Source organism: Syngnathus floridae, chromosome 22 (assembly GCF_059516105.1).
Source record: "Syngnathus floridae isolate MCC-2025c chromosome 22, RoL_Sflo_1.0, whole genome shotgun sequence".
Classification (NCBI taxonomy): Eukaryota; Metazoa; Chordata; class Actinopteri; order Syngnathiformes; family Syngnathidae; genus Syngnathus; species Syngnathus floridae.
This window is the reverse complement of record NC_142434.1, coordinates 6,265,601-6,292,341: the sequence shown is the minus strand read 5'-3', so window position 1 is coordinate 6,292,341 and position 26,741 is coordinate 6,265,601. Positions and strand designations below refer to the sequence as shown.

General features: G+C 45.0%; 1 protein-coding gene across 3 annotated transcripts in view; it reads right to left on the bottom strand.

Moving 5' to 3' along the window:
• pcloa (piccolo presynaptic cytomatrix protein a) overlaps nt 1–25,965 on the bottom strand; it is a 33,415-nt gene extending 7,450 nt beyond the window's left edge. The window contains exons 1-15 of one of the 3 annotated variants that reach the window (XM_088366588.1): nt 25,479–25,965; nt 23,163–24,309; nt 22,085–23,077; nt 16,665–18,716; nt 12,347–16,313; nt 10,537–12,050; nt 7,571–9,629; nt 6,179–6,226; nt 5,623–5,705; nt 5,462–5,537; nt 4,619–4,744; nt 554–662; nt 407–471; nt 161–348; nt 36–86 (exon numbers count right to left, since the gene is read on the bottom strand). In XM_088366588.1, coding sequence (XP_088222714.1) covers nt 36–86; nt 161–348; nt 407–471; nt 554–662; nt 4,619–4,744; nt 5,462–5,537; nt 5,623–5,705; nt 6,179–6,226; nt 7,571–9,629; nt 10,537–12,050; nt 12,347–16,313; nt 16,665–18,716; nt 22,085–23,077; nt 23,163–24,309; nt 25,479–25,693 — 12,693 coding nt within the window. In that variant the 5' untranslated portion in view covers nt 25,694–25,965. The remainder of the gene's footprint in view (nt 1–35; nt 87–160; nt 349–406; nt 472–553; nt 663–4,618; nt 4,745–5,461; nt 5,538–5,622; nt 5,706–6,178; nt 6,227–7,570; nt 9,630–10,536; nt 12,051–12,346; nt 16,314–16,664; nt 18,717–22,084; nt 23,078–23,162; nt 24,310–25,478) is intronic. The other 2 variants (XM_088366585.1, XM_088366586.1) reach the window with 2 other exon arrangements.
• Nucleotides 25,966–26,741: the final 776 nt, after the last annotated feature.

Sequence of the window (26,741 nt, the reverse complement as noted above, 5' to 3'; positions counted from 1 at the left end):
GAGAGTTTGCCTTCAAATAACCAGACGTGACTGACCTGTATGTCCCCAGTAATTGGGTGTGACGGGGTCTTGCTCCCATCCGTGGCCTGGAAGGGAAGAAAAGCTGCTAAGATATGCAGAAAGAAAGACAAAGAAAGCGTCGCCGGCACGAGGCACTTGCCTTGCTACCGTGCCGTTTCTTGCCGACCGACGGCGAGCCCGGCTGGGCGGGGCTGGAGGTGGCCGAGGCGGTCGCCGTAAGGCTGGTGGAGGAGGCGGTGGAGGACGGGGCCTGCTGCAGGGACACCTTCTGCAACTCAGCCGCCAGCTGTTTTGGGTCCACGCCTGGAGATCTGGGCGGCCTGTCGCCTAGAGGAATCAAATAGTCATACATCTAATTTTGACCGCATAGCCAACGACGACTTACTTTTGCTTGGCTCCTGGAAATCCAAGTGCTCGGAATCTTCGGATTCTGCCAACATGTTGAGATCTCTGACATGTAAAGAAGACCAATGCTAAGAACAGTGACAGAAGCAAGACAACAAAACGATTTAATATCAGAGGTTGTGCTTACAGTCGGACACACAATTCGGCCTCGCTGCATGAGTGGCCGACGAGCCCTTGCACCTCTTCGTAGGTTTTTCCCATCAGCAGAGTGCCGTTCCATTCCAGGACTTGCATTCCTGTTGTAAAAGATAAACCGATTTAGGGGGATTTTGGGATTATTTTATAATATCACCTCATTTTTATGGGAAGAACACACTGCAAAAACTGGTCTTAAAAGAAAGGTCAACTCAAATCTTTTCTTTGCAATATTTATTTTCTTTTTTATTTTTTTTATATATTCTATGCATCCCCAATAATCCAAACACGGCGTTCTAGTTAATATTGCGTGTATGGGATATCAATTAAGCGGTAAAATCCACTAGTTTTTCTCCATTTTAGGCGGCGGCTATTTTGCCACTTGTTGTGGCCTGAAAATGACATCACAGTTGCTCAATCGTGACTCAGCTTGCGAATGTCACATGACCAAACAAAGCGAAGGGAAAAAAAAAACAGGTGAGTAGTGACTGGTGATTATTTAAACACTGTGGTGTCATTTTCAGTCGACAGCAAATGACAAAATGGCCGCCCCCTGTGATAAATGGATTTTGCTGCTTAATTCATATTCCACATATGCAATGTTTACACTAGAGGAGGAGCACAGAACATATTTTTATAATGCGAATTTTTTCTCCTCTTGGCAGACAAATCACAAGCACATTGTGTCTTGATTTGAAATTTTTTTTAATCATGGTGAGATTTGAATTTTAGCAGCAATCCGGCAGGACGTTGAACACAACCCAAACCCACAGCAACGAATACACAACCAAGTCCAAAGACACTTCACACTATTGTTGCCATCGCTCACACATCACAGCATGGGCAAAGCCAGGCTGTCAAGACTTACACGGCCTGAAACAGCTCATCAACAGCGTCCTCTGCTTACGTCTCACTGCACGTATTGCACAAAAATTAACAACCTTGTCACACAGCAAAAACATTTTTGTCAATTTGGCACCTCACGTTGCTAGTGGAGGCAGAGCACAAGTGTGTAAGGGTCTGAACTTTTCAGATTCAGATGTCAGGGAGTTGTAATGATTAGTATTATCATTATTATCTGTTGAGCTAAAGCAGGGAAATGGGTTTCCTCCAAAATGCTGAGAACAACTACAATTCCCAGAGTGCATCAGCAGCAACAAATCAACTGCACTTCTGCCACTAATTGGGAGCACCTGAGGAGCAGGAGGGATTCTCATTTTAAGTAGCTTTAGAGAGAAGCTGGACAAAAAACAAGAGAAGCACTTGGGAAAACTTGGATACACTCTACGATTTAGTACAAAGATGCCAATGGTTGGTGAAACATTTTATTTACCCTTAAGGTGTTTGGAATGTTGTAATACATTTATGTTTGACTCCTGTGTTCGATTACCGTAATTTCCGGACTATAAGCCGCGACTTTTTTCCCAAATTTTGGACCCTGCGGCTTATAGTCAGGTGCAGCTTATATAAGATTTTTTTCGTGATTTTTGTGATGACTTGATCACTTTTACTCTTAATACTATTATATACAGTAAAAGCTACAAGACAAACTGACAAATAACTCGTTTTCAAATCAGACGAGTAAAAACTGGTCAAATATTTTAAAAAAAGATTATTAAAAGTGAAGACAATTTGCAATTCTAGTAATGACACACGAATTTGATGCACAATTTGTCTTCGTGGGCCACATAGAATGATGTGGCGGGCTGTATCTGGCCCCTGGGCCTTGAGTTTGACACCTGTGCTCTAAACCCTTTCTCTTACTCTGCCATGTGACTCAGAGATTACACAAAGCAGTGGCGCTGTTTGGACCATCTGCATTGTATTAAAACCCAATCAATCAGCATTTAAATTCAATTCTTCTGACATTTTGCTCACCAAAAACAAGTTGTAATGAATGTTAACTTTTAATGCATTTTATTCAGAAGGTTACTTTGAACCTTAAACGGCGGCGCGGCGTTCTTATGGATTTTTACGGCCTCCGGCCTCCAGGGGGCGCTCGAGCAAGAAGCAAGAAGCAAGAGCGAGACAGGCGAAGAAGAAATAATGCGCCGAAGAAGACGCGCTAGTTTGTGTTTACATTTCGCGCATCACGCAGAGCGCAATCAAGACGGACATTACTGAAAGGAAGCCTTTATACCCAAACTGTCATCATGGGGGACAAAAGTAATGCATATGATGCCGCTTTTAAGCCAAAGGCAGTCGATGTTGATGATATTATTTTGTGTCTACTCTGGAGCGTACTTATGGATTTTTACAGCCTCCGGTCTCCAGGGGGCGCTCTAGCAGGAAGCAAGAGCGAGACAGACGAAGAAGAGATAATGCGCCGTAGAAGACGTGCCAGTTTGTGTTTTGATCGTCTCGCGCATCACGCACACACCCGCACTCACAAAGACGGTAAGCTTTTATACACAAACTGTCATTATGGGGGACAAAAGAAATGCATATGATGCCGCTTTTAAGCTATACGTGTCGCTCGCTAGTTTAATGTAATTTAGCGCTTCGTGCATGAATAAGATTAGAATGAACAGACCCTCATCACACTCGAAGAAATGCATAAAAGCGATGACGAAAGAGAGACTGAGAAAGTGTGAGGTGAAGGATATCTAACGCTATTCCAATCGGACACTAAGGAGGAAGACTTCGATGGTTTCAGTGCACAGGAGGAAGATGAAGACGGCTCTTTTTTTACTTTTACGGTATGTTTTTTTTTAACCAGCCCTGTTAGTGCTGTCCTACCGTGTTGCTGCTGTGTTACCGCTGCGTCACAGGCAGTGTTTGGAAAGAAATGTTAAGGTATGTTATTAAAGCTTGAGAAAAACTTTCTGTGTCCAGTCTTTCTTTGCTAATAACTCGCGTGCACACTTCCGCGTTGCTGCGGTACTACTGCTGCGTCACAGGCAGTGTTTAGAAAGACATGTTCAAGTATGTTATTAAAACATTAAAAAGGCTTTCTATGTACTGTCTTTCTTTGTAAAAAACTCGTGTGCGCGTGCGGCTTATAGTCAGGTGCAGCTTATGTAAGAAAAAAACTGAAATATCCATGAATTTTAGCTGGTGCGGCTTATAATCCGGTGCGCTTTATAGTCCGGCAATTACGGTATTTGATACAAATTATGTTAGAGAATTTAAATGCTGCTAAAATTGAAGTTCAACTAAGACATTCAATTGTATTTTTGAATTAAGATGTTAATTTGATTTCTTTAAGGTTTACAACCTATTGAAAGACCAACCAGTCAACAAGTGATGCCAACTGCTGAGAAACCAAAAGTTGGAAGGCAATAAAAAAAATCTGAGTTGCTCTCGTGTCCTTTGGGTGTGAATTAGAGGAGGACTTGACATTATCATTAAGTGTGTTAAGGGCAGGGTTCCCAATGGCTAAATTAAAGGTTGGAAGCATCGTTTGTTGATCGGGTTAAAATAATTTTTATCTTTTTTTTATTTTACGGTAGAAATAATGATTCATTTGTTTTAACTTTTTATTTTTTTATTATTAACTCATTCACTGCCAGCCCAGGACAGAGTGATGTTTGACGTCTATTCTCGTCAATGGCAGTGAATGAATTACTCTATTAATAGCAAAGCAATAATTTGATCAAATGATTTCATTGAAAAACTGTTTAATATTTTATATTAATTACAATACATCAAAACAAATTGAGGTAAAGACAAAAACAAAACTGTTAATTTGACAATTTTTTTTCTAACAATAATTCAATGAACTGATTTTAAGAGGAAATGAATAATTTTAAATAACATTTAATTCAGTTCATTTCCTTAATATGAGCTGAGATGTTTATGTTTTCAGTGAGTACAAATAGATTTATTCATATCAAACACACAAAATTTGGATGTTTTGGTCAAGTGACTTTTCTGTCACAGCAAAGGGCAAGATCATCTTGAAAGACGATCACTGAGCATCTTTTTATGTTTGGGCCTTCCTCACGTAAATGTTCAGTAGGCCGGATTAAAGATTCGATAGTATTTGTCCCAGAGGTCATATTTTCTCCACCTCTGGATTATTTAGGCTGAGAATGTTGGGATGCAAAGTGCTCACCTTCCAGGATCTTCCCCGTTTGTTCCGCGGCTCCACCAGGTAGAATTTTAGCAACGTAGGCGCCGATCTCTCCGTTACCACCAGGCACCTCTTTTCCACCGACAACACGGATACCAAGTCCATTCCCTGGCAAACACAAAAGATATCACAAAACCTCTCTCAAATGATCCATGTGTTAATTACGTAATGCTGAGTGTGCGGCCCTGTGCCATTTGGAGAACGGCAATGGCGGCCGGGCATGGAGGCGATCCAAACGGAAAGCGACGCCAAGAAACTGAATGTCTGCTTCACGTTTTAAGCGAACTGACAAAGGATAATGACGGGTGAAAATGCTTGCCAGTTTGTTTCAAAGATGGGAGTCCAAAAAAGGCATGTGGTGCATTTGTCAAACTGATCCCAACCTAGTTCCGGTTTGAGGATCATTCAGACTGCAAAACAAAATGGGCCAAGATATTAACTTAGCCCGCGGCTCCCTTGGGTAGCATTTGAAATTAATATACTGTAATTTTAAGAGCCAGCAACCCTTGCCATATTGAAAATGGTTTAATAATCACCAATTAGTTTTTCCTATTCTTGCTAATTAAATTAAGTTGACAAGAATGTCTACCTAATAAAAATTTGTATCTTTTGGTTAGTTGATAGTAATTTTATATCAATTTATTGTGATTTTAAAAAAGATATACAGTTAAAATGTGTAAAACTGAATTAGATTTGTCGGTGTTTTTTTTTTGCCACTAGATGGCATTCATGTTTCATGTTGTTCATTACAGGTTTTTTTTCACATTAAAAGCAAATTGGAACGTGAAGCAATTTGTGGACTTTCATTAAGTCGAATTATTTTACCTGACACACTGCGGTCTTTCGGATCTCTCTTCAGCTTGACCCTGAGGTGAGGGAAGGGGTAGTACGGACCTTTACCCTGTGGCCCACACATAAATAAAATCCGTTATACAGATTCAAAGGTACAACTGGCTTTTTTTATTTTATTTTTCAGGGGGTGTCACCTGTCGCTTGTCATGTCCATTTTCCGGCCGTCCATCTCTGGGTTTGTCGAACCAGTCTGTCTCCTCTCGTCTTAGGTGGTAAGCTTCAGCGACAAAAAAATAAAGGTACTCTAAGAACATCACACCAGTAAGGATTTCTTCAAATAAATGCATGCTATTTATGGGAAGGTAACATCAGCTTGTGAATGGCAATACAAGAGGCCGGGTTCCATGTTGAATTATTCATGTTTTATGTTAAAAAGGGTGAAAAGCGATGAAGGGTGTTTTTTTTTTTTTTTTTTTTTTCTCTCTGTTTTTTCAAAATGGAGTAGAGGAATGAAGTTTGACAGCGACAGTATGGTTAATTAGGAGAATGCATAGTGTTATTTAAACCTCCATGACTGTAAATGTTGGGTTTGTATCATTAATTTTTTTCATTCCATTTTTTAAAAAATATATGCATGTGCTACGAAATACATTTTAAATCTTCCCAACATTTAATCATATGTGAATGATTGTGCAGTTGTCGTGTGGGTTAGTTAATGTTATGCTTATATATCGTGAACTAATACTCTACCATTGGCTGAATGGTCTCGGTTCAAAGGCATCAGGGAATCACTTAGGGCTGCAATCAAGGCAAACGAGTTTACACGGCAAAATGGCGGAATCCATAGCAAATCGATCAACGTCCTTATGATGAAGTCAAGAAGACTCAAACCTGAGAGCGCTAGTGTTTTTAAGCTAACACACATAGTCTGCTTTGAGCTAAGCAGACTTTCAGAAGAATATTCTTAATGTAGAAGACATACAAAAAAATACATGTTTTAGTATTTCCCCCAATACATTTTCCCCAATTAAAACACAGGTGTCAAACTCAAGGCCAGATACGGCCCGCCATATCATTTTATGTGGCCCGCAAAGACAAATTGTGCATCAAATTCGTGTCATTACGAGAATTGCAAATTGTCTTCACTTTTAACAATATCTTTTTTTTAAAATATTTGACCAGGGTTTACTCGTCTGATTTGAAAACGAGTCATTTGTCAGTTTGTTTTGTAGCTCTTACTGTATATAAAATGAGGTGCTCATACATTTATTTAGGTTGACAGTCATAATGGCCCTCCGAAAGAAACTATGACTACAATGCGGCCCGCGAAAAAAAAGTTTGACACCCCTGAATTAAAACATTCTAAAAATAAAAATTATCAAATAAAATAAAAAATTAAAAATACGATAGAGGCTGATAAAACTTCAAAAAGTACACAAAGCAGAAAAATATGCATGCAAGTATTGACAATGAGACATGCAGAAATTAAGGTTTTATATTTATTAGTGCTTCAAAGAGACATGCATTTCAAACACACACACAAAATCCAGCACATTTATCTAATAACTCTAATGCTTCCACTTTTTTTTTCTCTCAAGTGTTACCTGCTAGGTGGACTGTTTTATAAAGTCTATGTTGACTAAATGCTATCAACGGCTTTGTATTCAAACTCCAAGAATGTAAATTAAACCAATTGTGACCCATTTCTAAGATGTAGGAGGCACTTGCCACTTCACTGAAGGGTAACGAAATGCTGCGGAATTAACTCAGAGGGACTATGAAAATATTCCTACACTGTCCAACATTTTACTTCAAAGTGTCAGAAAGACAAAAATGAGTATACCTCTACAAAATGTCCATTAGTTAGATAACTATTTGTGGAAAACACCGCCCACACAGTCACACAAAGTTATGCCAACACATTACATAATATCGGAAGCACAGACAGAAGCACGGGCATGCAGAAGGCCACATGCCTTCGAAGACAGAGAACAAGATGTGCGACATTTTGATAAGAGTGACACCACAAAGAAGAAGCAACGAATACATGCAGATCTTCACGAGAGCTCCACATAGTAGCAGCCAAGGCATGCGAGAGGAAATCATAGACAGGAACAGAAAAACAATGGTTCTGTTTTTTACCTTCGCTATCTGACATGGTACCCTGAAGGTCATCCATCAGGACATAAGTCCTACCCCTGCTCGGTTCCTCCCTGATGTGTTGCTGCTGCGAGTCCTGCAAGGAAAGGCAGGAACCAAACTGGTCCCGAGAGTCGGCTGAGATGGGCGGCAGAGGTCCTGCCGAGGCGCGGGCCATGCCCATCGGCTCCCCGACGGGGCTCAACGGACTTTCTTCCTCGGAGTTCTGGGCCACGATGGGGATTCTGCCACGGCCGCTTTGCACAATGGGGAGGCTGGTGGGTTTAGTACGACCAGAGGGGGTTTGGAAGCTGTCCGTAGAGGCTTCGCCGTCCCCTTTGAGTCTCAGCGAGGAGCTAGAAGGGTCTCTTTTGATGGAGAGGTCTAAACCATAGCAAGATGTAGGCCTGGATGACGGTCTTGAGCGACTGCCACTCGGGTAAGCAGAGTCCAGTCCCAAACTCTGGCCCAGGTTTAGCGAACCAGCCAAGTTGGCCCCCAAGGTGGACCCCAAGTATTTTTGCTGCTCTGCAATATTCTTACGGAGACCAAAGGTAATCTCATCCTGCATGAGTCGACTGGATCTTGGGGATCCACCTGTAGACCCCAGGTAGCTCGTATAGTCCACATCCAAACCTCTGCTTTCTGTAATTGAGGAATACTTGGAGATTTTAGGTTCAAGTAATGGAGTCTTGTGTTTTTGATAAAGCACTGATGCTGGGAGTTGTTTTGCTGCCTGCTTCTCCAGAGTCAGCCGACTCATGCTGTACTTGTCTGTCTTTGGATAGTGCCTTTGGGAATAACTGGAGATGCTGGAGCTCGGGGTATAGTAGTGTTGAGAGAGGCCTGTCAGAGGGTCTAAGCTTTCCGTCCCACCGGTGCTTCTCCTGAACTCCTGCTTGAGCTGCTGCTTCAAGAGTTTCAGTTCGTAAGGTTCCTCCATTGGATCTTCTTCATCTGGAGTTTTACCGTAAGTATGCAGTCTGTTGGTGGATCCAAGATAGTCAGTTGATCCTAGATCAGCAGCGCTGCGTTGGAGAAGCTTTTCGGCTTTGGCCAGCTCTCTTTCGGCAAGACTGTAAGAGGACGACAATCCAGAGGAGCTCTTAGCGAGTTCGGCCGCATCTTCCAAGAGCAGGTAACTTCGAGGTGTGTGGTGATCGATATCCGAGTAGTAGGGATCGGCGACGGCGGACATCGGACTACCTGCTATACTTCCCACATCCAAAGCTCTGAGATCAAGATGGTTGCCATATTTGTCATATTTGACGCCGAGGTAGGGCGACGATGTGGGATCGGGTTGGCGATTAATGACATCATACTTGGTGGCATCTAGTTCAGAGAGAAGAGCGGCTTGCCTGGCAGCTTTTTGCTGCAACAGGAGCATCTGCTGGTAACTTTGCTGTTGGGAGCTGGTGAGCGAGGGCACAGACGAGTACAAAGAATGTGACTGGTAAGACTGGGGGGTCTGATAGAGGGACTGCTGGTATTGACTTTGAGGGTACTGGTACTGCGAGTATTTTCCATATTCATGTTTGGTTTGAGGTGGGACGAAGTCATCCAATTCTGACTGAGGAGCCGTCCTGGGACGTTCCAGACCATGGCTTTCGATTTCCTCGTCCTCACCGTCACCATGGTCGCCTCTGGTCTCTCGGATATTGCTAACCTCACTGTCTGACATATAATCTCTGTCTTCAGCCACTCCCTGCAAATACGCTCGTTCTCTCTTCTCCCGCTCTTTCAGAAGGGCGCCTTTCCTCCGATTAATCCCCATCTCCAAGTACCTCAGCTTGGCGTCAATTTCCTTCTCCTCCTCATCAAGCTCCGCCTGCCTTTTGCGCAGTTTGGATGACTCCCGTTCCACCAAATCGAGCTCGCGATCTATGTCTTGAAGGATTTTGGCACGCGCCATGTTTGAATTACGGCACATTCTCCGCCGAGCAGAACCGGTGCTATAGGCTGTCTGGCCACTGGTGGAGGACTCCTCTTCTGATGGGGGATTTGGCAGAGTCCTCTTGACCTTCTTTTGAGTGCCAGTAGGTGTTCCACCAGAGCCCTTCCCCTGCAAAACAAAAAAGCAGGCACAACGATTTTACATCACATAAATGCAAGATGTTGGAGGTGAAGATATTCGTTTGATGGCGTGGGAAGATAGAAGTTTGGGGGCATTCCAGATTAAAATACAAGGAGACAACCGTGGTACGTAATAACTGTAAAACGGACTTTGCTCTCTGACAAAGATCCTCAATGCCTAAAACACGGTAAAAATTAATGGATCAAGTAAATGTACCTTGTACAATGACAATTTAATAAATAGGAACTGTTAATTTGTATAATAAAGAAACAAATTGGTCATTTGTTATTAAGTCACATTTTTTTTAGTCATAATTGCTCTTAAATCAAGCAAAAATATTTTTCATCTATACATTTGATTATTCTATAGACTTTTCAGTACAATACTACATATAGTAGAATACTAGAATGCTAAAATATAATATACTATAAAAAATATTAGTATAATAATATACTAAAATAATATATAATAGATGCAGCCTTACAACTCCCTGGTTATATTTCATATATCATAAATCATATTTTTATTGTTTAATTAAACCCTTGCATCTGTTCCTAGGGAGTAACCCGCAAAAAAATATATTCTTCAAAATTACAAAGTTTCTCCTCGGTAATTAATTCACATGGGAGATTTCACTGAATATATTCCTGCACGCTCAGCATATTCTTTATGCACTTTATGTATGAGATAATCAACGATGCGGTACCCAAGCATAGATTTGACTTTCAAACCAAATGTAAGCCGGGAAAAAAAAAAAAGACGTTTGGCGCGACAGCTGTGGCTTGTAACATTTATTTATTACATCAGAAATGCTAAATGTTAACTAGCATTTCTTCAGAGATGCTAAATGCTAACTAGCATTGCTTTAGACAAAAAAAATGAAAAGTGTACTCACGGTATCGCCATACTGGGTTCCAGATGTTGCCCTTTCTTCTCCATTTGGACTAATAGATTTGGGGTCAGACATGGATCTCTGCATGGATTTTGTTCCTCGGGGACTTCCGGGATCTGGGCTTCCCCTGAGCTTTTGAGGGCTTTTATCACCCAGTGACTTATCATAAGATACAAATTCGAGTGATTTACTTGGGGAAATACACGGTGACAAGGGAGAATAGAGCACGTTAGGAGATTTAGGGGACGTTTGAAGCGTGGAGGATTCAGCTTTGAGGTGCGGAGACAAACCCATCTCCAAAGGCGAGGGTCGTTTCTTTGGCGAGGTTCTTTCCGAGTCAGACAGTTCCATTCTCGTGTCCATCCTGATGTTTCCGTCTGTATCCGTTTGGATAGAAATTTCAGTGTGCGCTTGTAGAGACATGTCGGCGTGCCCTCCCCTGTCGCCTCGTGCAGTACGTGGTCGGTTCTGCCGGCTTCTCTGCGCCTCCCACTCGTCTTGATCTTCATCATCTGTTTGCACGCAGCTGTCGACGCTCTTTTTGGCACTTTTCTTTTTCCTCCCCGCTGTGTAAGCTTTACTGACAGTCTCGTCCTCTTCGTCTGTTTGGCAACCACTATCTGTGATCTTTCGTGACAGCACGGTGCCATCAGGGCCCAAAACGATGGCCTCTTGGATGCCATTCCCGAGGACTTCGCCACCTGGATACATCTGACGAAGCTTTTGCTCTTCCAGCTGCATGCGGAGTTGCTCTTGGAGTCTTTGAATTTGCTCAAGCTGCTGTTGTTGCTGAGCGTAGGTTTCCTTTTGCATCATGAGATGAGCTTGCCTTTCCTCTTCCTGCTGGGTCAAAATTTGCTGCTTCATGACCTGTAGCTCTTCCAATTCCTTCTGTACCAGCAGTTGCTCTTGCTCACGAAAACGTTGAATCTCCTGACGCTCCCATTCCAGCTCCTCGGCGAGACGCTGCTGTTTGAGTTTTTCCATCTCGAGCCTTTCGCGCTCCGCCTGATACTGGCCATCCCCTGGGACCATAGGTGATGAAAGAGCCTCCAGGGATGCGGCTATTGCCTCAAGGGATTCATCCGTGTAGTCAAGAGATAAAGAAGTGGTCGCTGTGGTGACGGCATTACCAGACCCGTCCTCCTTGGATATCTCCAGGTTGAGAGGAACATCAGCTTGCTCATCTGCCGTCGTAATCGAAACGGTAGACAGGAAACTGTGGGATCGCGTCAGTGGCAAATTCTGGATTTCCGACAATGACGGCATGGTGTCACTTGTATGCATATTTGACTGCGTGTTGTATGATGTACAAAAAATTGATCCGGGTTGGGTTGTTATTGCATATGTAGATGGAATTGGCGCAGCGACGGAGGAATAAACCACGCCATTGGATGACCTCAGCACACTACTCGTACCAAAGAGAGTACCAACACCACTTGTGACTCTTGCTTGGCAATAAGGGGGAATTGTTGTTCCCGCGTGTGCCCCTTTTTTGGAGTAGTCCACCGCGTCTCCTGTTCAGAAAAAAAAAATCAGTTGAGCTCATATGATACAGTTGATAAAGTAAATGTAAGTGCATCAATGCCATTCCTTACCCAAATTATAAAGTGATGGAAAAAAGGGGACACAAAAATCCAAAGTATAAACAAGACGTACAGCATGCAGGCACATAAAAATCACAACAAAATGAAAAAAAAAATCACTTCCATGCAAAAAACCCCCCCAAAAAAACGAACATGCTAGCCATGGATGAGAGGTAGCATTTCAAAATGGCATTTAAGCGACAGGTCTGCAATGTCACTGCACTGACCTGCATCGGAAATCTTTGCGGAAGAAAGATCTACGGCACCGTCTGTGGTGCCAGTGAAATTATAGCTGTTCTTACTCTTGTAAAAAAATAGGCCGGCTTCTGCCAGGTTGGTGTCCGACATTGAGGGTTTGATTCCGCCGAAGCCCCTCGCGCCGTATGACGATCGGCCGTATTGGTAATGGTCATCGCGATATCCAAAACGGTCTTCGGGCAGAGGAGTTGTGGGCTGCTGTGAAGTGCAGCTTCCTGCAAATGGGAGCTTGTAGACAACATCACAGCAGACTGCTCTTTTCCCCGCAGTCAGATCTACTGGTTTGCCGTCATCCTCCGTGATGACAGTTGTGAGAACCTCTGTCGAAATGGCGTCCATAGATACCAGAGTATTGAATGCTTTTGCCGTGCTCAGGTCAACAGCTCCTGCCACAGACGTTGTACCCGTCGTTAATCCGTTAGCAACGCAACCAGCAATGGTGATGGGTGCCATGGTTACAGGTGGTGTTTGGAATGTTCCACCACCAGCTGAGCCAACTGTGAGATTTATGGGGATCTCGCCAGAGTGAGTGGGAGGCTGATAATCCACTGACCGGTATACAATTTGAGAGACGGGTTCAAATGCTTTATTTTTTGTTAGCTGGAGTGGGGTTGAAGATGTTTGAGGGGTTTCTAAACTGTCACACCTCTGGATTGTAGCAGAACATGTCACTATGGTGATGCTGTCAGTCATGATTGAGAAAGTGGAGGATTCAGAACTGAGGTTTACGACAGCTGACTGTACAGCACTGCTTTGGCGACTGACATCAGCTGTTAAAGACTGTCTGCACTCCGGGCCGGCAGACAGATCCACTCCATTTATATGTGAGGCTGCCTCGGGCTTCATAGTCCTCAGATCCACCACCTCACAAGGCAAGGCTGCCTGTCCATTCTGTACAGGCAATTGGGTCTTTGATTTCTCCAATGATACCGGGATACCAGTTGCCCTTGGAACTGGCACAGGTGGTGGCGTCCGTTCATGAACAACAGAGACGGTGGTTCTTTGGACCTCTGTGGTAACCACTTGAGAGATTAGATTCGGCAAGACCACGGGAGGGTCAGCGGAGGCCGACACGGCCTCGATGATGTGACACGAAGTCGAAACGTGTTTTTCCGGTCCGCATATCTCTTGGTTCTCGATGGATTCAGTCACCCGGGTGTAAGCCAGGGGTACCCTAGTTGTATGAGGTGGTGGTGACTGCTGATATGAATGTGGTTGAGCCTGTGATTGGTGATAATTCGCTTGGTGGGTAGTTGATGCTGGGCACGTGTCTGAGGGGGCTTGAGTTGAAAGACTGTCTACCGGAGAGCTTGGCTGAGACGGGAGCGTGATAACCACGTACGTATCTCGGTTTCTTGCATATCTCGGAGAAGAAGGAGACTTTGGCGAGGGTTGAAAGATCTTGCTCTCAGAAGGGCTAAGGTTCAAAGCAATTTCATTGGACTCTGTGGGAAGCACAGTAGGTCTTGGCGGATGCGAAGAATGAGCAGGGGAGGACGGCTGCGAACAAGGTTTCGGTGCAATGGGTGGTTTGCCGCCATGTCTGTGGCTTTCGCCGATACCTGCCGGAATGCAGGGCTTTGGAGGAACGGGAGGCGGGACATGAGGTTTGTATGTTGGCGTTATTGATTGTTTAGAAGTCGTGGTCACTGTCTCCGGCCTGCCTGACACGGTTGAAGTCTGAGGTGGGAGCGGAACTGGAGGTTTCCTGGGAAATACTGTCGGTTTTTGTGGGGTCGGGGGAGGCAATGGTGATTCAAGGGGTGTATCTGCTTTTTCCTGAGAATTAGCCCTGCGCAAGACACTTGGCTTCGGGGGGATTAGTGGGGCAGTTGAAACGATGCTCGGGGTACCATGTGCATACTGGGGGACAGTAGGCAAGATAGTAAAATTTGCAGTTACAGGAGCAGATGTAATTGGAATTGCACTTGATAGGTCTACAATGTCAGTCTGGGGTGATGTGACTGGGGGAAGTGGTTTCTGCTCTAAGGCGGAGGACGGAGATGTAGTTTCCACAGCTGATGTTGATTTGACCATTTCCTCCTCCTTTTTAATACTTTCTTCGTCGGAGGACAACTCTCCTGAGGAACACTGCGTGACTTGTAGGTCTGGGATTGGGTAGAGAGCCCTTCGAGATGAAGTGGTCTCTGTTTCTTGATCTTGCGGAGTATGACTTGCTCCAGGACTCAAGACCTTTTTCATGAGTTCCTGGTATGCACTTTCGGCATCTAACAATGGTTTTCCATCTTTTCCCAAAGTTACTGTCGCGACGTTGGGAATGGTATTCTCAGCGGGCTGTAACACGATTTCTGGGTTTATACTTTCAGTTTTTTGTTGTATGTTTTGGTATTCCTGTTCGAGTTTCATAAATTCTTTCCTTTTCTTGATCATGTCTTCATAAACTTCATCTGGAGATCTCAGTTTCTTGGGCTGGCAAGGAACGCTGATCTTTTCTGCCTCTCCAAGATCATCTGTTGAATTATCCATGACAGATGCGTAATCTTCAATAAGCATACTTCCATAAAGAGCCGCCTTTCCTGGATCAAACTCAACATTTTCAGCGGTAGGAGATTTAGACCTCAATATTATCTCCTCATATGCTTCATCAGCAGATCTGAGGGTTTTTTGCTGTGATTTGTCAATGTTTTTATCTTCTGTTGGAGAATGTAGGGCCACCGATACGGGAAGTTGATATGTTTTCTGAACCGCTGCGATCTTCGCAGCGTGGATTTCAAACCCTTCAGGATCTGAATCGATACTCGGGGAGAAATCAGAGCAGGATGATCGTCTGATTTCTTCCATTTCTGCCTCTTGCCTAAGTTCTTCTGTGGGTGAGGCATCTTCAATCGGTGACAGGTTACTTGGGGGCGTCATTGAACGGTCGCGCCTCCGCTGTCCTCGAACCTCTTCTTTGTCTCGCTTTGCCTTTTTACCGGCTCCTCGTTGCTTCTCCTGCTCCCTGAGTAGCTCCTCCTCTTCCCGCAACTCTTCCTCCTCTGAAGAGTCTTCTATTGTCGGCAGCATTTGTCCAGGTTGTCTGTGTTTAGCTTTTCTGTGCTGCTTGCTCTCGCTGGAACGAACATGACTGGGACTACTGTCGCTGTCTTCATCCAGTGAGGACAAGGACGTTGGCGATGTGCCTGGTGTAAAACTGGATGCGTGTAGACTGGATGACCCCTCCCCTTTTGAACGATCATCTGGTGAATCAGTCAAACATTCCATCTCGGGCTCGATGTCAACTTGAGTTACACACACGGGGCTGCTGGTTGTGTTCAGTTGCATTGTTTGAAATTTGCGAACGGCAGTACCTCTTTGACAATCATCTTTGAGCTCTGGTGGATCAACTTTGACGACTTGAGCTTTCTCCAGAGAGATTTGAAGCTCTTCATCATCAGTGGGACTTATGGAGTTTTTCTTGGATAACCGCTTGGCTTTTCCTGATGCACTCTTCTCTACAGACTCTGTTTTCTTCTGTTCCATTTTTTTCCTCTCTTCTTGTCTGATCTTTTGCCGAATTAGATTCTCCTCATCGGATGGTGAGGCATCCTCATTTTCGCTCATTTCTATGATCTGTTTGCGGATGAATTCCTCATCATCCCCTGACATGGGACTCTCTTTGCTAAAACTTTCACTGCTATCATCCAGTGAGTCCATCCTGACGTCTAGCGGCACCAGTAGCTTTTTCTTTGTGCTACTTTTGTTCACATCTCTGTCGTCTTCCGAGCAGGGCGAGTCGGGAGAGAGGGGAAGCACCTCGAGTTTACGTCTGGTCTTTAGTGTGTCCGTTTGTTTCTCTTCATCACCCTTCACTTGCGCTTCAAGAATGGGCAGGACTGTGCTTTCCAGCTTGGCCAGGTCTGAGGGGCTGGTAGGACTCCCCACCTTGGTGGCACTTTCAGGTTGTTTCAGTTCTTTCAGGGTCTCCAACTTCTCCACCTGTTGGATTTAATCAAGATAATGGAATGAGTTTAGAAAAGTAGAGCTTTGACGTGTACCGTGTACAACACTACTACACAGAACAACTATTGCAGTCACTTCACTGGTTTCTTTTGTATCAAACAAATTGTTTTAGGTTCATTACCTGACATGCTTCGGCGGTTTCTTCCGCCTTCATCAGAAGAAGAATCTGATGAAGGCGGAAGAAACCGCCGAAACATGTCAGGTAATGAACCTAAAACAATTTGTTTGATATAAAAGAAACCAGTGAAGTGATTAAAAAAGGAAAAACAAGATGAAATTAGTACAACTATTGTAGTCTTTCCATTGACTAAGCTAAATATTGGTCACCTCAGGCTTTGTATCTTCACCACACTGCTCGCCCTGAAGGTCAGGTGGGGGCTCCCTTTTCTCCGTCAAACTATCGTCGTCATTCATTTCTGTGGTCTGCTCACAAACTACAGCATTTGGGATTTGGGGTTCGGTTATGAGGGCTGAAGCTGCTACTCTAGACAGGTTGCTATTTTCAGAATTTGATATGAAAGTAGTTTCCTGGATGCTGTCTGTGTCAGGTAATGAGCCAACCCTATTTTTGTTCGTCTCTTTTTCACAGTTGGAGTCTTTTTCCACGTTGAATTTGTCAAGATGCTGCTCCTCACTGCCCGATTTTGTGTCTACGGGGATCTCAAGATCCTCTGGGATTATTTGTGTCTGATTCTGAACGTGCTCTTTGGTTTTGACCTTATCTTGTACATCCGAATCTGCAACCACCATTTGGTCTGAATCTTGTTCTTTAGGCAAAATATTCATAGGTGTCTGCTGCTCCTCTTTTGGCATTACAATCTCAGATTCATCATTTTTTGTCTCTGACTTCTCAGGGGATGAGGCTGTTTGAACACGGTTCTCGTGAACAGGAGGTGGCTTATCAGTTGTTCCTGGGTCGGTCTGTTTAAGAATTACTTCACCGTGGCTGTCCCCGAGATTGTTTTCTGCACTTTCCAATTCCTTTTTATCAATTGCACAAATGTTTTTTGTTTCAATAGACGATTGTTCTGTCTCACGAAGAGGTTTCTGCTCTTCCTGTTCTTCAACAGGATTTATCGTGTCAGCTTTCACCTCCGAAACTCTGTTTTCAAGAAATGTTCCCTCTTCAAAGCTAACACCATCACACTTTATCTCACCATCCATCTCTTTGTTTTCAATCGTTTGTCTTTCGACGCCCGTCACCTCAGGAGTGTTTTTTAGTGTTTCTAACTCGGCTGAATTTTTGCCACTAACTTCAACAGATACTTCCTGATCAGCAGTTTTATCTGAACTCAATGCTTTTTCAACCAATGTGTCATTTGATGGGAAAGGATTTGTTTCTGTTATACCCGTAGTTTCTTGTGCTTTTTCTACAAGTTTGTGTTCCAACAAATCAGCCTGAGTTTTCTGCTCAAGAGTTGAGTCGGATTGATTCGTAACTGACGTCACAGGGTGTTCTATGCATTTTGATGCATCTGACTGTATTTCAGGTTCTGGGCCCTTAATTTCAGGTTCTGAGCCCTTTATTTCAGGTATTGGTGGTACATTTTCATCAACTTCAACAGAAGGATGAGAAGCATCCTCTTTGACTATACATGCCTCTTTTATTGGTTCAGTTATTACACCTTCAACCTCAGTTTTGGGAGTAGTTGTGCTGTCTACTGTCTGATTTGGTGCCTCTGTTGAATGTTCACTTCCTATTTCTTTGGTCATTGGGGATTCTGTACCTGAATTAAATTGAGTAATTTCCTGTGTGACTGAGGCAGGTTCAGGCTGTAGTGAATGGATTTCACTTTCTATCAAGGGGGCTACACTCTCAGTACCAGTGCAATTTTTGTTTTTTTCTTCAACGGACACCTCATCAAAACCTGAGCGAACTACAGGGAGGTTTTCTACTACCTTTTCCTCAATTGCCTCACTGACAATATGTGCTTGATGCTCATCTGACCCCATCACTGTGTTGGCATCATTTGAGCTACCCTGCTGGAGCTGCTCAATTGCTGGTATTTCCTGTGCTATTTTGCCAGAGCTCTCTTGCTGCTGCTCTTGAATTTCAACTACAGTGGGAGCTGCACTTTCAGAGATGTTTTGAGAATGAACCACAGGTTCAGGAATGTGCTCGCTTGTTTGTGATTGGTCAGAAGTACCAACAGCATCGTGTGATGTTGGTGCAGGTGTGGCGGCTACCTTGGTTTCGGGGGCGGATGGGGTTTGGTCTGCTGCTGCTGATTCTACGACAATGGGTTTACTAGCTACAGCAGCAGGGGTGGGGGTGGAGGAGGGAGCAGGAGCAGGAGCAAGCGCTGGCTTCTTCGGGGAAACAGTGTCGTCCAGCTGACTTGCTCGTTTCGTCTGGCAGTTGAGGCAAAGCCATTCGGTCTGAAATGAAAATGACAGAAATTTGATCATCGTCTATGAAAATCTACTCAAGATTCAAAGAACCATCAACCTCCTTTAAACCTACACAGTCATTTTCCGCGTGCACGGGTATTGACCTCAGCACCCACGGGAGCTCGTGACGACAGCAATGACACATGCGGAGCTTTGATAAGAAGCGTGACGAGTCATTCTATCTGCCCGGATCAGCACTGAATCGTTCCGAGTGCCAGACTATCTCAACTAAAACAAAGTACAGTGAAGGTCAATGCAGCTTAATCAAGACGAAGGATCCGGTGTCGGTTTTACCTGTCCAAATTTAGATCGAAGCTGGCATGGAGACAGGAAGGGTGTGACTGATGGATGGAGGAGGATGTGAAAAATATTTAATATTTAAAATACTGCTTGGGAGCAAAAATGTGGGTGTCTCTACGTGCTCGATTTTACAATGCAATTTTTATCTGCAGATCGATGGCCTTTGGGTTCAGAACCATACGGGCCAAGAGGGAAGATAAAATTTTACATTGTCATCAACAACTCTCTCACACCATCACCGATGTAATCTTTATTGTGTCCTTACTGCAGTATCTCACTACCCACTCAATTCAGCTAAAATGAGCGTCTTAAAAAAAACGATATTGGCCAAAAAAGATCTCAACACTAATAAATGTGGTAAATTTATGGATATGACAAAAAGCTAATGTAATTCCGAGCTGATTGATGCAAGTCCAACGTGTATGTTGTGTAAAGGAGGCCATTAAAGAGATGGCGATGTTATTACCATAATTTGTTAATAAGGGTTGATCAGTGGGATAAAATGGTTTTGGACTTCGTGTGATGTGGCCCTCTTAAATATTTTCTCCCATTTCCGCCTCAGCGGATGTCGCAGCTTGCGCTGCCCAAAGGTGCCGTTGACGTGACTCACAAGCTTCTTGAGTCACGAGTCAGATGGCGCACACTGCCGTCCAGATCCTTTCTGACATCCCATCGTCTTTATCGTGTATACTCCTCCACCCCACGTTAGCGTCTTATCTGTCGTCACTAATCACAGCTCAAAACGAATCCTAGGAAAGAATTCAGTCGATCTCTGTGCAGTTTTTCCTCACTGATGCAGTTTTTTTCCTCTCGTGTAGGATGATGTGCCAGACAATCCGTCCACGCAACAAACTTACTGTTTCCACTCTGGGAGCGCTGCCATCGTGGCTAAGTGCATTGAGGGAGGGGAAGGGGAGGGGGGCAAGCAAGCGGCGTCGGTCAGGATGTAAACACAACAGGCTGTGCTAACGAAACGTGACCGGTGCCAAAAAATGTTGGTGTATTTTACAAAGCACAGCCCTTCTGCCTCACGAACACTAAAGGTTCTATCTGCTAAATACATTTAAAGATACATTCGCGAATAATCTCGGGGGGGACATTAGAGGACGTGTATATGTTTTGAAAAGAGAGCTGACCTGAAATCGCTTTTGTGGCCGCTGACTATTTTTATACATGTGGGCCTCTGGGGCATGTGAGGGGAGCGCTGTGAGGCAGTGTGTGGAGAAACGATGGGGGGGGGGGGGGGGGGGGGGGAACATGGCAGATGCAGGGCAACCTTGCAGCTGGATTGAATGTGAAAAAAGGTTGAATCGAAAAAAATTGATGGATTGTTTTTCCGGTCTTCCACATGTATTGATAGGGATTATGAGCACCTGACCAGAGGATCAAGTCTCAATAAAAATAACAGGATTCCTGTTGGCCTCTAAATCCTTTTAGGAAACTGGGATTAAGCCTCTCGCCGCCCACGTGGACCCCCTTTCATTGTTTCCCAGCCGACGCCCATCTGTTAAATCGACGAGCGTGTTTCAGGCAGCATTGTTTGATATATACGTATGGCGTCACGTCTTTGTGACTCATCTGGAGCAGGAACGCGGCGGCCTAGATGGGAGTGTAACGGCGTCACCCGTTCTTTCGACGCAATTACTGATGTTCGGCTGACTGATTGCATGGCTCGTCTCCTCGTTACATTTGCAATTAAAGCCTCGAGCTAAACGTGATGGAAACTCAACTTTCTTCCGACAGCACTGACTGAAAACGTGGACACCTTGATGCTTTGTGTTTTGATAAAGTTAATAGAGTAAATACAAGGGAATTGATTTCACTGGGAGGTCATTTCCAGTTCATTTTAAAGCTCTCGGGAATACTCAGAAGATTACAGATAAGACTGACTAAATCTCACTCTGGATAACGACGACGCAATTACATGACATCAGGATTGTTGACAAATATTTTGATGATTTTTCGCATACAAGGACCAAGTGTCACCTTTTTTTGGAATGGGTTCAGAATTCGGGTTTCAAGCTTAGGTTAGTGATTCAGTAAACTGTTGCTGATATCAGCCTTATTTCTCGATAAGGTCGTTTTACAATCAGGAACTAGAAATTAGAAGAATACAAAAATACTGTTAATTACATGCAATATTAAGGAAAATTGCTATATTGAAATATATATGTATGTCTTTAGAATTCTCTGTCATTGTTTTTTGGGGGGATATTTTATGTAAAGTATTTGTGGTATCTTTACTTGGTATCAGTGACTACTGTGACTACAATCAGGAAGTTGAAATCAGAAGAATAGAAAAATACTGTTAATTACATGAAAATTGCTATATTGGGATGTATATGTCTTCTGTTATTGTTTAGTGGTATCCGTACTTGGTATCGGTGACTAATTCAGAATCGAAGGCCTGAAAAAAGCTGGTATCGATCATGACTACTTTCAAGACATTCAGACAAAGATTATAGTTATTCAGGTATCAGTTTTGGGTTTCAAAAAAAGGTTTAAATCCAGGGCTGAGGATTTGAATGCTTTGATATGCAGATCTGCCTTGGATTGCTTTCAACACGTTTCATAAACAAAAGGTGAAGGATATCAGAATCCTTCCATTCATCAGTATGCGTCCCTTGACGGACACCCCGATACAGACGAGAAGGATTGCTATGCAAGAAACAGCCAACGTCAGCATGTTTTTGGACTGGATGCCACAAAAAGCACTCAAGCGAAAACCCTTTTTGGCCTGCGTTCCTTCAACATGCTGATGCGCCGCCATCGTGTTCCATCTGGTCTTGGCGAGCCGACACACAATGTGGAACCGCGAGGGGAAGCGGGTCAAAGGCGTTTGGTTTCCGTGTCACTATCCGCTCAGCTCAATGCATAAAAATTCTACCATAGTTGTGTTTAACCGCACACGACGGCATTATTTGCTCTCTGGGTTGAGTGTGGAGCATTTTGAGTGCTTCTTGATGGCGAGATAACCATTTAAACAAGCTTGTTTGTCTGATGACCTCACTTTCCGCTCTGTGGTGTTAACGGTAGTGTTTGTGAGTGTTTCTTACCTCTCCTAAATGGGGAGTGGGGTTGAATCCACACAGATTGCACACACTCTTCTTACAGTCAGTGCAGAGACTGTAGTTTGGCGCTTCTGATGTCCCCACATTCAGCTCCGCCTTGCAAAGAGGACAGTTTTCCTTAGTTTGGGAGGCTAAGTCCAAGCTGGATTCTCGCGCAACGGATTTGGTCCTTGGTGGTTTTCTGGATTTGGCCGGTGGGGTGTCAGGAGCAGAATCCGAATCAGGGGGAGAGCCCGGAGCAGAGAATGGAGAGTCGGGCGGGGAACCAGGGCCGGAACCGGGTTCAGAGTCCGGCGGTGACCCCGGTGGAGAATCGTCTGGTTTCTCTTCCTCACCGGTGACAAGATTGGTGGCCGAGTTGAGGAGGGATGAGCCGAAGCTGAACATTTGCGAGGCGGTGGCGGGAGGTTTTGCCGCTTCTGATAATCCACCGAATCCTCCGAACAGCTTCCCGGCGACAGACTCCTCCTGCTTTGGAGCCGCCTGTGCTTGGGGCTTGGATGAGTCCATCAATCCACCAAAACCGCCAAATAGTTTTCCAGTGACAGACTCAGCCGCTTGTGTGGAAGCAGCAGCCGGCTTGACTGAATCGGTCAAGCCTCCAAAACTGATGCCTCCCAACCCACCAAAGAAACTAGACTCCTGCTTGGCCTTAGCCGGTGACTGCTGGGGGCTGGCCTTCTGTTGAATGGGGCGTCCGGTCTTGGGATCGATCTTGGGGGAGCCTCCCAATGAGGAGCCTGGAGAAAGCGGCCCTGGAGAGCTAGCACCTGGAGATTTCTGCCTTGGCGTGGTTGGGGGCGTCAAACCTTGGTCGGTGGTGCTTTGCTGCTTGATGAGCAGCTTGCCGGGTTTTCCTGAAGCCTGTTTCTGTGGCGAGGGTGGGGCCGAGCCTTGTTTGGGTTTTGTCATACCCGGGGGGTCCATGCCTCCCATTGCTCGTTCCATCTGGCAGTTCAGACACAACCATTCTTTACCCTGTGTGGCATAAGAGAGAGGCTTTTGTTAGAAGATAGAAGATATATACTTTATGCTTAATACTGTGTTAAAACAAAACTCTTACTGCTGAGTCCGGGGGACTGAATCCACAAAGGCTGCAGACCTGGTTCTTACACTCCGTACAATGACTGTAATTTGGCGGGTCCTTAGATCCAGTATTCAACTGGGTAGTCTTACACAGTGGACAAAGCCCCCCGGCGGGCTTTGCGGCACCCTGTTGACTCTTGACAGCATCTCCGGGACCAGCCCCAGGCTGCGTTGGTCCTTGCTGTTTGGTTCCAGGCTTGCTAGATTCTTTTTGCTGCAGAGGACCACTTTGACCCTCTCTAGGTGCTTGTTGGCCTGGTGGACCTTGTCCTTGTCTGGGACCCTGCTGTCCAGGTGGTCCTTGACCTTGTTTGGGTGTCTGCTGACCTGGTGGTCCTTGCCCTTGTCTGGGACCCTGCTGACCTGGTTGTCCTTGACCTTGTCTGGGACCCTGCTGACCTGGTGGTGGTCCTTGACCTTGTCTGGGACCCTGCTGACCTGGTGGTCCTTGACCTTGTCTGGGACCCTGTTGACCTGGTGGTCCTTGACCCTGTTTGGGTCCCTGCTGACCTGGTGGTCCTTGACCTGGTCTAGGTGCTTGCTGTCCAGGAGGCCCTTGTCCTGGCTGCCCCTGGCCTTGTCTGGGAGCCTGTCCGGGAGGTCCCTGAGCTGATTTGGGTCCTGGGCTTGCTTGTCCTTGCGCAGGTTTTGGCCCCTGTCCAGAAGGACCTTGACTCTGTCTTTGGGCCCCCCCTTGTGGTGAACCCTTTGGACCTGATCCTTGTTGAGGGCCCTTGCCTGGTGGCTTTCCTCCCTGATTGGTCCCAGGCGCAGATCCTTCCTCCTCCTCTCCAAACAGCCCAAACTTGGGCATGTTGACAGAGTCGCCCATGGAGGATATAGAGGAGGACACTGAGGAGGTCATGGATGACATGGCACTGAGGGGGTTGGCCCCACTGAGAAAGCTGGAGCCAAACATGCCGGATGACTTGCTTTCAGAGTCTTTGGGCTCCTGCCGGAATCGGGACTCAAAAAGATTGAGTGATGAGGGACTGCGCCCTGTGGCAGGCCTGCTGGGGGGACTCTGGTTGAAGGCGTCTACCGTGCGACTCTTACTGAGGCCTGCCGGGGCCCTGGCGGTCCCCGGTTGCTGGGATCGCTGCTGGACACCAGATTCCGACGGTCTTGGGGAGATAAAAAGAAAAGTTTGTTCTTAAAAAAAAGATATTGTTCGGAGATATTGTTCACATTTAGCGTAGCGCTGGTGTTGTAATAATAATCCGCGTTACAATAGTGGCCATTTCAACATGGATATGTAGCATGTCGTCGCCGTGGGCTAGCGCTAACGAGTAAGTGAACACGGCTGAATGACAGAGTGTACATCACGGAGATGAAGAGGCGGCTTTGTTAGCTGAGGCAAGAGGGAACCAATTTCCACGCGCTGCGAGGAGCAAATTGTTTGTGGTATTCATTATGCAATATATCGGCCTACATTGCCGTGTAGTATCGTCAGACTGTTACAGTAAGGCACAATCCAGCGCTGCTCATTTCAGCACCATGGACAGGGAAAACCAGACAGATGCTTCAAATTAAAGGAGGGAAGTCTGAGTGGGAAGTGACATTCACACTGTGCTTCTATTTTTAGTCATATTAATATTGATGGACCCCGACCATCCTTGTTTGCTACCCAACATAACATATTTCAATTAGGGTTGATTAAAAGATCGGTATCAAGCATTTTAATGCATTTAGTTGTCATTTGTAGTCTCCAAGCCCCTCCCACTCTTCAGCCACACGCCATTAAAATCCAATCTGGACAAATTCATTAGCAGATCAGTCTAATTGGCAACATTAACGTGGATACAAGCGACCATTTTGTGTTGTCATTCATGACATGTCGTTCAAATAGAAGAAAAAAACCAACAAAACTGGATTGTTTTTTCTTTTTTACCCAACAGGCATTTCGATAATTTGGCACAAATACTGGGGGTGTGTCTCTTTCTCTCTTGATGTGACATAAACAATCCGGATTGTATCCTTTTCAACGGCTCTGTGCGAGTATTTACGCGTGCATCCGTGTAGAAAAAAAAATGCAGCATCGACACACAGCTCCACACAGGCTACTGAATGCGTGTCGTCACATAGAAAGGATAAAGAGGCGTTTTTATGCATTGCTGATAAGCCATGAAAATTGGCTTTAATAATGAGATCACGTCTGGGTGGATTACAAAAATGGGCGTGATCTCACGCCTGCTCAGCCTCAGCACTTTACTCGGTTAGTGTGGATATTTTTGTTTATATATGCATATTTTGAAAAAGCAAGATTGGTAGCAAGAGTAATACTAAGCCCTGCCTTCGTGCGGCCGCGGCACCCCCGGGCTGCTTGCCCTGCGCCCTTGACATCACCGCGGCGAGCTGCTTCCGCTGCTCCTCGCTCAGCTCCGCCAGGTTCACCGGATCCCCGCCAGGGACTCGCACGAAGCCCCCGGCCCCGTCGGGTGCCAGCCCCTCGGGTAGCCCCTGCAGCGGGCCTTCGCCTCCTCCTTCCAGGCTCGCCTCGTTCCCCATGATGCAACCCCTCCCGAGTCCGTCCTGGATCGATGCGCCGCCGCGACCCGAGCCCCTTACTGGCGCCGCGGGTTTTAGCTCCGAAATGCGCAGCGGAAACGGCCTGGTTGCATCTCACACGGGTTTTATCCGTTTAATGGCTATTTTCCCACCAAGAGCTGCCGTTCCACTGACGTTTGGTGCCTGCTGCGTAGAGCATCTCTGCAGCTTTACACACCAGTCACCAGCTCTCCGCGACTGGGGGTCTTCCGTTTCACTCCCTCCATAGCCTCCAATTATGACATCCGGATATTTCTTCCAAAATAAAATCTCAATGAAGTCTCATTCCTGCCTATTTCACAACGTGTTTGCGTCCTATACATTAAAAAAATAAATAGTAAACATATTAAATTAATTTTGAATTCTATAGTTCATGAAAAAGGCAACTGGATCACGTTTACAATGCAATATAGCGAACGCTTCCGTATTCCCCATGAAAACAAAAATAACTTGACGCTCTCAGTGCTGACTGCGCATGCGCCGTCTCTGACAGGTGAACTGGATTCTTCAGTGGAGCAAAATGTGTCGTTAAAGGGGAATTACCCGCACAAATGCATTAGATTGAGGTCCATTATTGTCACATTTTGGACAGCACGGTAAAATACTTCAATATAAAATCTCTAATGTGTGTGCAAAAAAAAGATGATATAATAAGAGCAGGTGAAGCGTGATAAAGCAAGATGTCCAAAAGGAGAGCATATCCACAGTAGAGATAATAAACAGTAGCTGTGGAGGATGACTCATATTACGAATAATAATTCACTGCCTTGGCTTGTTTCTTTGGCAATTAAATGTGTCATCGGGTGAGATGATAAAAATACATTTATGTGCAGTGCAATTGTGATTAATTCCTGGTCTCCATTGGAAATGAGACTCCTTTCATCACACGGTAATAGCAATAATAAAATAATGTGTTGCAATTGTATTTTACATGCAAAGAGGATTACAGCCGAACACAACAGAACGCGTCAGCTTGACTAAGCGTCAAGCGGATGTGTTGCGACACGGC